The 12,641-nt window shown below is 30.5% G+C and overlaps 1 protein-coding gene across 1 annotated transcript in view; it reads right to left on the bottom strand.

Moving 5' to 3' along the window:
- LOC107570190 (calcitonin gene-related peptide type 1 receptor-like) overlaps positions 1-12,641 on the bottom strand; it is a 37,683-nt gene that overhangs the window by 10,812 nt on the left and 14,230 nt on the right. Inside the window, exons 2-9 of the mRNA XM_016256397.1 lie at positions 9,219-9,307; positions 7,693-7,843; positions 4,854-4,961; positions 2,870-2,982; positions 2,703-2,794; positions 2,477-2,600; positions 927-1,086; positions 723-730 (exon numbers count right to left, since the gene is read on the bottom strand). Of these exons, the coding sequence (XP_016111883.1) occupies positions 723-730; positions 927-1,086; positions 2,477-2,600; positions 2,703-2,794; positions 2,870-2,982; positions 4,854-4,961; positions 7,693-7,843; positions 9,219-9,272 (810 nt within the window). The 5' untranslated portion in view covers positions 9,273-9,307. The remainder of the gene's footprint in view (positions 1-722; positions 731-926; positions 1,087-2,476; positions 2,601-2,702; positions 2,795-2,869; positions 2,983-4,853; positions 4,962-7,692; positions 7,844-9,218; positions 9,308-12,641) is intronic.

Here is a 12,641-nt window from a genome sequence, read left to right as displayed (position 1 = left end):
CAGTGTTGGGGAAAGTTACTTTTAAAAGTAATGCATTACAATATTGCGTTACTCCATAAAAAAAGTAACTAATTACGTTACTTTGGAAAGTAATGCGTTACGTTACTTTTGCATTACTTTTTAAATCTGGACAGGGCTTGCTTGTTTGATTTTAAAATAAAAAAAGTTATATTTTTGGCAAATATAAAAGCCTTTTCACACCAAAAGTGAAATGAATAAGCCTCAGGCTGAAGGGAAAGTACAGTAGAATGCAGAAGACGACATTTCAACACACTTCAGCAATAAACAAAGACACAAATGTTTGTCTAGAGTAATTTGTGTTTATTAGTACGCTTGAACTGCATCATCGAAGGCCAGAAGCAAAGACATTGCTTAATAGAATGGGATTAAATACATAAAGCATATTTGTGTTGTTTAACATTTATTTATTGCAGGTTTGCGTCATATTCTGAGTTGCATTATTTTTATTCATTTTGAGGAATACTGAATCTGTGTTTTTTTGTGTGAGTGAGTGAGATGAATTAATGCATATTCATATTTATTTTAAACTACAGTAACATCTGATTTCTCTCAACACGAGGACAGCAGAGCTGTCAGTCAATAAATTGGAAAAAAAGTAACTCAGATATTATCTTGCAAATTAAAAAGTAATGTTACTTTACTAGTTACTTGAAAAAAGTAATCTGATTACGTAGCTCGCGTTACTTGTAATGCGTTACTACCCTCAACGCTGTTTAAAACAATCATAAACATATAATACACACTGTTTCTCAATATTTAATTACAGCTTCAGATGCATGATGTTTTGAAGCACGTTCAAATCGGACGGTTGTCGTGTTAATAAACACCGTAAACAGCAACCGTTCGCTGTTTGCATTTTAGGGGGCCCTTGGCTTTTGCCTACCTACGTACGGCTCAGTACATACCCCAGCCGAGGACGTAATACCAGCCCAGCTGCTGCTCTCCCACGAACACGGCCACGATGATGAGCGTGTGCAGGTAGATCCCCTCACACAGCATCCAGAAGTAGCTGGAGCAGGAGGTGTACTGCATGATGCTAGCCAGCAGCTTACAGCCGATCTGAGACTGAACATCAACAACAACACGAGCGCCAAACACACGTCATTAAATATATAGTCTTTTACTCTGTTTATTACACAGCTGAATCAAATAATTGCTTCCAAAATCAGAATGAGGTATTGCCAAGCATTTAGGAGTTATGGGGACAGGTTATTAAATCAGATCATGTATATGTTTATATATTTATTTGTAGTTGTACAAAAGCAAATGGTTGAAATATGACTATTATTATTATTATATAAAACATTAAAATGATGATAAAATATTATGTTATGTAGGATTTTTTTTTTTTACTATTTTACTATATTTACTATTTTATTAACACATAGGAATATGCTGTATATATATATATTTTAGTATCATTGAGATACTATTATAGTTTGTTAATATTTTGAATTACGTTACATTTTTTCTGTTTTTACTTTAATTGTAGTAAATGTTTTAGTATATTTTAATACATGATTACAAGTTTTGTAAATATGTCCATTTAGTTTTTAATACTTTTTAATTATTAGTTTTGGTTTACTTAGTTTTAGTTATTTCAGTTTTAGTTTTTTAGTACTTCGTTAAACTAAACAAAGATGAGAATTGCTGAAATAAAACTGAAGTAAAATAAGTTCCCATTCAGTCAGTCACGTTCAACGTTACGTCAGTGACTGACGAATCGAAGGTGATTGGGCTCTCGGGCGAGATCCCAATTCGTCAGTCACTGACGTAACGTTGAACGTGACTGACTGAATGGGAACGTCTAGGTTGAGTCTACCGCAGACGTTTTTTAAAAAAAAATTTAAATTTTATTTCAAGTAACCATTTTTTTAATGGTTTTAGTTTCAGTTAATATATAAAAATATATATGATTTTTTTTAACCAAAAACAGATTTTTTTTTTTTGTAAATTAAGTTTTGTTCTTTGTCAATATGTCTATATAGTTTTGTTATTTAATTTCTGTTTATTAGTTTTAGTTTACTTAGTTTTAGTTATTTTAGTACTTCACAAATAAGAGTGGCTGAAAAAAAACTGAAGTAAAATAATTTGGAATATTTTATATTTTCAGCTAACATTGATTTTATTTCAAATAATGTAAATTATTTTTTAAAATGAGTTTTAGTTCGTATATAAAAAATATACATGTATGCATATGCTAACAAAGCAGATTTTATTTAAATAACATATATATGATTTTTTAAACAAAACATGTTATTTTTGTTATTTTGTATATTTGGCTTTTATTATTACAAATTGCATTCATATTTTAAGTGCACACATTAATTTTGACATATTTGTAATGCTTTTCCTCTCAATTTTTTTGCAACCCAGTTTGGAAACCTCTGTACAGTAAGTTACAGTATGAGAGAGCATCATGTTCAGCTCATATATACAGTATGCATGCACTTACCGAGTCTGTTCTGGTCCGCTGATCTCCGACGACGAAGTAGAACCAGCCGATGGTGGCGAACGAGTTCAGGATGAAGGAGGTGAACATGTTTTTATGAAGCGTGATCCGCTGGCAGCTCAAACACCTGCGCAGACATCATCCATTCACTTACATTCACAAACACAGAAATGATCTGCTACTGTCTCCTCACTGACAGCGTCTTCATGTGTTTGTTTTTCTGACGTACTTGAAGTATGAAAAGATGCAGATGGAGATGAGCAGCGAGATGATGGACAGGACATGCCCCACCATCGCCAGATAGTAATTGACTAACGTGAGCTGCGGGAGACACACAGAGGGTAAGCCGTCAGGATTCTGGAGGATTGGGTTGATGAGTAAAAGTGAAGCTCTGACCTCGAGTTTGTGCTTGGTGTAAGCGGAGCACTGCGTGTAATTGGACCACAGACGGTTGCTCTCCGGGTGACGAAACCAGCGGCCGTCTGAGGCGCACACTTTGGTCACTTTCTCTGATGGAGGGCAATGAGAAATGTGAGCAGAGTCTGTGTGCATCACACAAATTCATTTTTTTTCTATTTAGATTATTTTTGTAAAATTCCGTTTTAATGGTTAAATTAAAAAATGTTAAAAGTTAAAAAATTAAACGTTTAATCTAAGTAAATTAAATAATAATAAATAACTAAAATGTAATTTTTAGGGCTCTAGAAATGAGTTTTATTCATTTTTTCATTTTATTGTTTCTCAAATTCTGTTTTTATAAAAAAAATCATACAATTTAACAACAATTTATTGAAAAGTTAACCAAAACTAAATTTTTAGGGCTTTAGAAATCGGTGTTATTTATTTTTAGTTTTTTTCTGGATTATGCTTTAATTAATATTAATAAACTTGTCTAATCAATCAATTTAATTCATGAACAAATGTAACAATTAAATAATTTTATTTATTAATTGAATTTATTAAAACACTTGTATAATAATAGGGAACTCTGAAATCAATTTTCAAACTTGAAATCAATCAAAAAACCTTGCAATTTAACTTTAATTTAAAATAAATTTTTAGGTGCCTAGTAATCCGTGTTATTTCCCCCCACAGACGGTTGCTCTCCGGGTGACGAAACCAGCGGCCGTCTGAGGCGCACACTTTGGTCACTTTCTCTGATGGAGGGCAATGAGAAATGTGAGCAGAGTCTGTGTGCATCACACAAATTCATTTTTTTTCTATTTAGATTATTTTTGTAAAATTCCGTTTTAATGGTTAAATTAAAAAATGTTAAAAGTTAAAAAATTAAACGTTTAATCTAAGTAAATTAAATAATAATAAATAACTAAAATGTAATTTTTAGGGCTCTAGAAATGAGTTTTATTCATTTTTTCATTTTATTGTTTCTCAAATTCTGTTTTTATAAAAAAAAATCATACAATTTAACAACAATTTATTGAAAAGTTAACCAAAACTAAATTTTTAGGGCTTTAGAAATCTGTTATTTATTTTTAGTTTTTTTTCTGGATTATGCTTTAATTACATTTTAATAATCAAAAGCTTGTCTAATCAATTTAATTCATGAACAAATGTAACAATTAAATAATTTTTATTTATTAATTGAATTTATTAAAACACTTGTATAATAATAGGGAACTCTGAAATCAATTTTCAAACTTGAAATCAATCATAAAACCTTGCAATTTAACTTTAATTTAAAATTAATTTTTAGGTGCCTAGTAATCCGTGTTATTTCCCCCCCCCAAATTCTGTTTACATTTTTCTGAATTAATAATCAAAAAGCTTGTCTAATCAGCTGAATTCATAAAACTTTAACAATTTAATAATTTATTGATAATGATGACGTTTTTTTTTAATTAAATGAAGCTGTAATGTTGTCAAATTATGCAAAAAGTGAAAAAAATATCATTTTTGTTAAATTCAGAATACTTCAATTAAATTAATAATTATATATATAAATATATAACTAATATTTTGTTCTAAGAATTGAATCAAATCAAATATTTCTTGCTGAAGCTACTTTTCGTAATGTCTACTTGATGCTTTACACAACAATGACTTTAAATGATCTTTGGGAGTAATTTCTCAGCCAGATTTGATGTGCGATTAATTTGCAATTAATTAATCGCCACATCATGAAATTAATTAGATTTAAAAATGGTATTGCTTTACAGCCCTAATATATATATATATATACACACACACACACACACATATATAGGCCTATATATATATCCCAGATTCAACATGGTCTCAGACTTTTGGACCCCACTGCATGTATTGTTGGTGGTGTATATAAATTATGGGATAACATTTCTATGATCTGGTTGTCACACAGAGGCTGCATCACTGTGAGTGACAGCTGTCATCAGCTCACCGGTTGGATCAAAGTCCTGGAAGTAGGCGGGGCATAGCTGAACTGCCGTTCCGGGGGCGGAGTCTCCCCAGCAGAGCCACCCGTCCCACGTGCGGTTACAGTATGGGCCTGCAGGGGGCGACACACACAAACACACACACACACACACAGATGGTTATGGAGTCAGGTAGCCCAGTGCTTACTGAGCTTGACAGATTAGCCCTCAGGTGCTAGAGAGGAGAGAGAGACAGATTTTGCTTGGCATCCGAGGCAGTTCCTCAGGGGATGAAGCAGCCACCACAACCCCCTCCACCACCCCTCTTTCAGCTCCACAACTTCTCATCGCCAACCCCCTTTATCCTTAAACCAACCCCCATGCATCAACAGACATCCACATCCACCCCCTCTGATTCCTCCCCATTTAAATGTAACGGACTTCAGCCCAGTACCACGACAGAGTGATTTAATGTGAAAGACTCATGCGCTGCATTTACAATCTGTGACTCATCGCAAACTTGTCGATCATATCACACACACACACACGCACACACACACAGACACACACACACACACACACACACACACACACACACACACAGATAAATACACACACACACACACACACAGATAAATACACACACACACACAGATAAATACACACACACACACAGAGATAAATACACACACACACACACACACTAACACAAACACAAACACACACGCACACACACACATACAGACACACACACACACACAGATAAATACACACACACACACACACACACACAGAGATAAATACACACACACACACACACACACACATTGAACTGAATTGATCTGAATAATACAGCTTTAGTTCCATAATTGATTAATTTTATTGCATTAACACTAAAATTGTAATGTTTGTTACTGTGAATGAGTCGATCTGTATCGTATAAAACACTATATTGTTTTCTATTTTGAATTATTTTAGCAAAGTAAAGTTAATTTAACAGTGAAATATCTAAACATCATTAAAGCAAAATTAATCTGACTTGTTTTGAAGAGAACAGATTTTGAAATTAAGTTTGTGGCCAAATATGGCAAGTGTTATTTTTATTTATTATAAATGATCATATATCATATTATTACTATATTATATATTATTATATACTATTATAACATATATTAATATTATTACTAATATTACTAATATTTATTAAATTAGTTTTCATTTTAGTATTTGCTTTTGACATTTGTATTATTTTCTAAATTAATTTTATTTATTTTTATTTCAGTTTCAGTAATTTTATTATGTAAACTTAAACATTTCTAACTTTTATCTTTTAATTTTTTTTTTTTTTAAGTTTAAGCATTTCGTCTAATATTTATTTTTTGTTTTATTTCAGCTTAATTTCATTTTAAAAAGATTTTTAATTATATAATAATAATAATATTAATAAATAATATATAACAATATAAAATGTTATTATTATAATATTATTATTAATTTGAAACATATTTAACAAAGTTGCCAATGGGGCAAGAAAAATACTACTGCTTATAATACTAAATGTTATTAATAATGCATTGTAATAATTAATAATATTTTAAAAATCATTTAAAAGAGTCTTAATGTCATGCAATATTTGCTTCTTCAGTAAATGTATCTTGTTTGAAAGATTTCTAGATGTTTTGCTGTAACTACATTATCTCCAGAACACAGCAGAAACACTCGAGACTAAAGCGTGTTTCCTCATAACTCTCTCGTGTACAATCACAGGAAACAAACTCTGACGCTATAAACCACTTCCTGTCTTTCAGAAGAGAGGACAGCCGTGCTGCAGTGGATTCTGGGAGCTTTATCTCCACACCGGCAGACGATTAGATTAGAGTTACATAATTACACTAATTATTACTGTACGATCATTAAGCCATTATCAGCTTCCTCAAAGTCCCTCCATAAAAGACCGAGCGATCACGATGTGAACCCGTTATCATTCCCACAGGAGCCGAACGCAAAATCATACGGAAATTATTACTAACATTACTAGATATCAACATTAACGGAAGAAAATGGAAAAGTATTTCATGATAAAGCTGCCAATGCTTTGCTACGCAGTTCAGGGTTTTTAGAATCAAACACTAAAACTAAAACCATTAAAAAAATGATTTTCAATAATTAAAATAAAATAAACTTTAACTGAAAAAAATTACATATATAGATAAACCTTATTCAATAAACATTTTAAATAAAAATAATAAAAACTATTCAGACATTTAAAATAACGATAATAATAAAAAATGATTAAAACATGCACAAAACACAAAAAAACTTGAACTCAAATTAAAACAGAAAATATTAAAATAAAAACGATATATTATATCAATACAAACTATAACATTCTTTCAGAATTGATTTTAATGACAAATATTGCCCGTGTTATTTTAGCATTGTTAATATAATATTTATTAATATTTAAAATTAGTTTTTTTTAATATTTTCGTTTAAGTTTTAGTCATTTTGTTGTGTGCTTTTGTCATTTAATTTGTTTTTTAAATATTTCTATTTAGCCTAAATTTAGTTTTTCAGTTTTAGTAAATAAATTACAAAATAATAATAATAATATTAAGGATAAACATCAATTTATTTTATTTCAGTTATTTGCCATGGCAATGTTTCTAATGTTCATATTTTTTATCTATTAAATATAAATATATATATTTTTAAACATATATTTATCAAAGATGTCTTTGAGTGCGTGTGTGTGTGTGTGTGTGTGTCTGAGTGAGTGTGTGTGTGTGTGTGTGTGTGTGAGAGTGTGTGTGTGTGTGTGTGTGTGTGTGTGTGAGAGTGAGTGTGTGGGCTGGGTTCTCTCACCCGGGTCGCTGCGCTGCGGCTCGTACATGATCTTCAGGTAACACTCAAACTGTGCCGAGAGGATCTGCTCGCGCGTCACTTTCAGATCAAGAGAGGATTCTGGGATATCGCTCATCATCGCCATGACGAGCCCGTCCTCACAGAGACACAGCTGCAGCATTACACACAAGACACACACACACTTCACAATCAGATCAAACATTAGCTACAGTAACAACTTTAGTTAACATCAACTCACAAGGAACTTACCAGCATTTTTAGTACTTCAACTAAATCTTAAGCTTTTACATTTTGTGTGCTTTTATCTTTATTATTATTATTTCGCTTAAAATCTTTTTAGTAGTTTTAGTAATTTAAGTACTTCAAGAATTTACTAATTTATTGTATGCTTTTGTCATTTTTATTTATTTATTTGTTTAGCTTAAATTTGTTCTTAACCTTTAGCGTCAGTAATTATACTTTAGCTTAAACTTATTTTATTTCAGTTAATTTATTTGCATTTTATTAAATTTTCTCAAATTTCAAATTTTCTTTTATTTCAAAATTTTTTCATTTTAATTTCAAATTTGTCATTTAATATTTACATTGTTTTTTATTTCAGTTTTATTTCAATGAACTAAATGATTTTTAAAACTGCAGATATTAATAATAATCACATACATATATAACAGCATTCATTCATCTTACATTTACTAATAATTAATAAATATGTTTAGGTATTTTTAAACCAAAAGTTAGTTATCATTAGTTAATACACTGTAAACTAACACGAACAAATAAGGAACAATTGTATTTTTTATTAATAACTAACATTAACAAAGGTTAATAAAGGCTGTAAAAATATATTGCTCATTGTTAGTTCATGTTAGAGTTACTATCGTTAACTATAACTAAAACCATTTAAAAAACAATTTACTCGTTACTTAATAAAATAAAATGTGTCTGTAATATTATTTTTTTCAGCTAGTTACCAAAGCAATATTTCTACTTTTTCTTTAGTGTAACCTGAAATACTAAAATAACTTTAAAAATACTAAAAAATAAAAAAACGACATATATAGATATAAATATATTTTTTAAATAATTAATTAATACTATTTATTAAATAATAAGTGTTTTAATTATTTTCTGTTTTATATATACAAGTAGATTTATTATTAAATTATTCTTAAAAATATTATTAAACGTACAATACTATATAGTATTAAATATGTAAACTTTTTACAAATAAATCTACTTTTAATCTACTTTTCAACAACTTATAGTTTTATAAATAATAATATACAATTTGATTGTATTTCATAACACACACACACACACACACACACACACTTACACACACTCACACACTCACTCACTCACACACACACTCACACACGCACACTCACTCACACACACACACACACACACACACACACACTTACACACACTCACACACTCACTCACTCACTCGCACACACACACTCACTCACTCACTCACACTCACACACGCACACTCACACACACACACACACACACACACACACCTGTGTGTCCAGCAGTGTTAGGAGCAGCAGCAGGACTGACAGGTCTCTTGTCATGATGACTTGAAGGTGGCGCTAGAGAGCATCTGTGTCTGCGGCCAAACACAAATATATCAATACTGCTTCATCAGTGCGTGCTGCTGCCAAACATAAACATTGACATGAACAACACTTGTGTTTCAGTGCAGAAAACAGTGCTTTCTCCAGCTCCAGAGCAGCTGAGGCTTGGAGTCTGTATCTGCACGGGACGCTCATGAGAACACGAGTGTTTATTTAGGGAGAGGATGTCTCTGTCTGTCTGTAAACACAGCGGTCAAAGCCCTGCGGCCGCAGATTCACACTACACACCACTACACACCACTACACACTCACAGCACAGGAGGAGGCTTTTACTTTCACATTACATTCAAATGAATGATGACATCTTTATAAAACAACCTCATTCATGGCTTTAAGTCTAAAGGGTTATGCATATTAACCCAGCTAATATTAATTACATTAAATGCATGTGGCATTTAATATATATAATACATAACTAATTACAAATAGTGATTATTAATATTATAAATAATTAGTTTATAACAATATTTTTTATAATATTTAATAATTTTAATTATATAATTAAAACAAATTATTGTAAATAAAATTGTATGAAATACATGTAACAGTAAATATACAAACTAGTTATTATATTATATATCACTATTACAAATGATTATCAATTAAAAAAAATTCTGTATTAAATAAAAAATTATAGTTTATGTATATTACTAGATTTAAAATGTACTATCCTAAATACATGTAGCATTTTATATATATAATACAAAATTGGTTTAATATAATGCTAATTAATATTTTCTATAAATATAATTAATATTTTCTATATATATAATTATATCTAAAACATACATGATATATAACAAAATGTATATTTTAAATAAAACATAAATTTTTTTAATTAAAATGGTCATTAATGATAACAAATTAACATTAATAAAACATTATTTAACAAAATGTATATATTTCTGTAATTAATAATATGTATGTATACATTACATAACACTTATCTTTTACATCTATTAATAGATCTAATAAAATAAAGTTTATTAAATACATGTAGCATTCAATATATAATACATAACTATATTTATTAAATACTGTTGTTAATTATTACAGATTATTAATTAATAAAACAAACATTATTATTTAATAAATAACATACACATTATTATATTGTATGTATAATTATTATATTATATATAAATACGCTCACACCTTGGCAATGGTTTAAAGACAGATTCTCGGTTACACTTTATTTCGATAGTCCACTTTAGACATTCTACTAACTATAAGTAACTTTGTAACTACATGTCAACTACATGTCAACTAATTCTCATTAATTTGCAACTACATGTCAACTAATTCTCATTAATTTGTAACTACATGTCAACTAATTCTCATTAATTTGTAACTACATGTCAACTAATTCTCATTAATTTGTAACTACATGTCAACTAATTCTCATTAATTTGTAACTACATGTCAACTAATTCTCATTAATTTGTAACTACATGTCAACTAATTCTCATTAATTTGTAACTACATGTCAACTAATTCTCATTAATTTGTAACTACATGTCAACTAATTCTCATTAATTTGTAACTACATGTCAACTAATTCTCATTAATTTGTAACTACATGTCAACTAATTCTCATTAATTTGTAACTACATGTCAACTAATTCTCATTAATTTGTAACTACATGTCAACTAATTCTCATTAATTTGTAACTACATGTCAACTAATTCTCATTAATTTGTAACTACATGTCAACTAATTCTCATTAATTTGTAACTACATGTCAACTAATTCTCATTAATTTGTAACTACATGTCAACTAATTCTCATTAATTTGTAACTACATGTCAACTAATTCTCATTAATTTGCAACTACATATCAACTAATTCTCATTAATTTGCAACTACATGTCTACTAACTCTCAGAGTAGACTGTTAGGGTAGGTTTAGGTTTAGTAGAATAAGTTGACAAAGAAAGTGTTAGAAGATATTAAGCAGACAGTCTACTAATACTCTACTAACTGCTAGTTGACATGTAGTTGCAAAGTTACTTACTGTTAATAGAATGTCTAAAGTGGACTATCGAATTAAAGTGTTACCAGATTCTCTTTTTTAGAGTCCCTCGTAATAACAACCACGCCACTGTTTCTCCCGTTTGATTGTGTTTGCGATGAAAGAAAGCTGCTTCTCTGTAGTAATTGTAATCTGTAGTAACTACTAGACTCATCAAACTACAGGACAGAACGAATAGCGGCTAGTTAGCGGGTTAGTGTGTGTGTGTGTGTGTGTGTGTGTTCTGTGGGCTCTGAGAAGCGTTTGGTTTCCTGCTGATTTACTCACTACAGCGTCTCGAGGGGCAGAAACATTATACACCCCGTCTTTCCCATGAGTTTAAGGTCAGAGGTCACCGTCATGAGAGACATCCACTGCACAAACGTCCCAGATCTTTCATTACTCCAGAGGATGCGTGTTAGTTTAGCATCACAGGCATGACATGAATTAATGGTGTTTAGAATCACTAGCCTGATGTTTCATTTAATATTGAAATATTAAATATATTTATATGTATTTAAACAGCAATATTTAAATAAATAAAATCTCTAATTGCTTTAACAAATGATGCAATATAATAAAATGCATGAATGTTTAATTTAAAATGTCTTTAAATAAATGATCATATTTAAAATTAACTATTATTTTATTAAATAATTTTACGAAATGTGCAAACTAATGGTAAATTAATATTAAATACATTGAAATAGTAATATTTGAATATGACATATTTAAATAAATATTCAATGTTTAGATTATTAGACTATAGTTTATTGCACATTTTTATTTTTATAGCCTGAGCGTGTTTGATCGTACATCTTAAGAAGTTAAAAGCGTCTGGTTCCTCGTGGAGAAGGTTATTTCTGTTCTGAGGAGCAACAGGAAGCAGAAAGAGAAGAGAGGCCTGACTTCCTGCGCTGTCTGTGAGGACAAAAATAAGCCATTGTTGCTTATTAGAAACCGACAAAACGCCGATCGCTCCGAATCAAACGCTCACAGAATCCAGAGGAGATTCCAGAAAGCAGGAACATGATGTTGATGTTGTACAGCCGAACCGCCGGCAAAACCTGATCAAACGCAATCCTGAAAAACTCTGGCAGATCATTTTACATTCACGCTAATTATACAAATACCTGATAGATGATCAAGCTGAAGAGAAACAGCTGATCACGTGCACATCATCCACAGTCATATGTGCGTGTGTGTGTGTGAGAGTGTGTGTGTGTGTGAGTGTGTGTGTGTGTGAGAGTGTGTGTATGTGTGAGAGTGTGTGTGTGTGTGAGTGTGTGTGTGTG

This window comes from Sinocyclocheilus grahami, unplaced genomic scaffold, assembly GCF_001515645.1.
Source record: "Sinocyclocheilus grahami isolate Dianchi unplaced genomic scaffold, SAMN03320097.WGS_v1.1 scaffold1425.1, whole genome shotgun sequence".
Taxonomy (NCBI): domain Eukaryota; kingdom Metazoa; phylum Chordata; class Actinopteri; order Cypriniformes; family Cyprinidae; genus Sinocyclocheilus; species Sinocyclocheilus grahami.
This window is presented reverse-complemented; position numbering and strand designations above follow the sequence as displayed.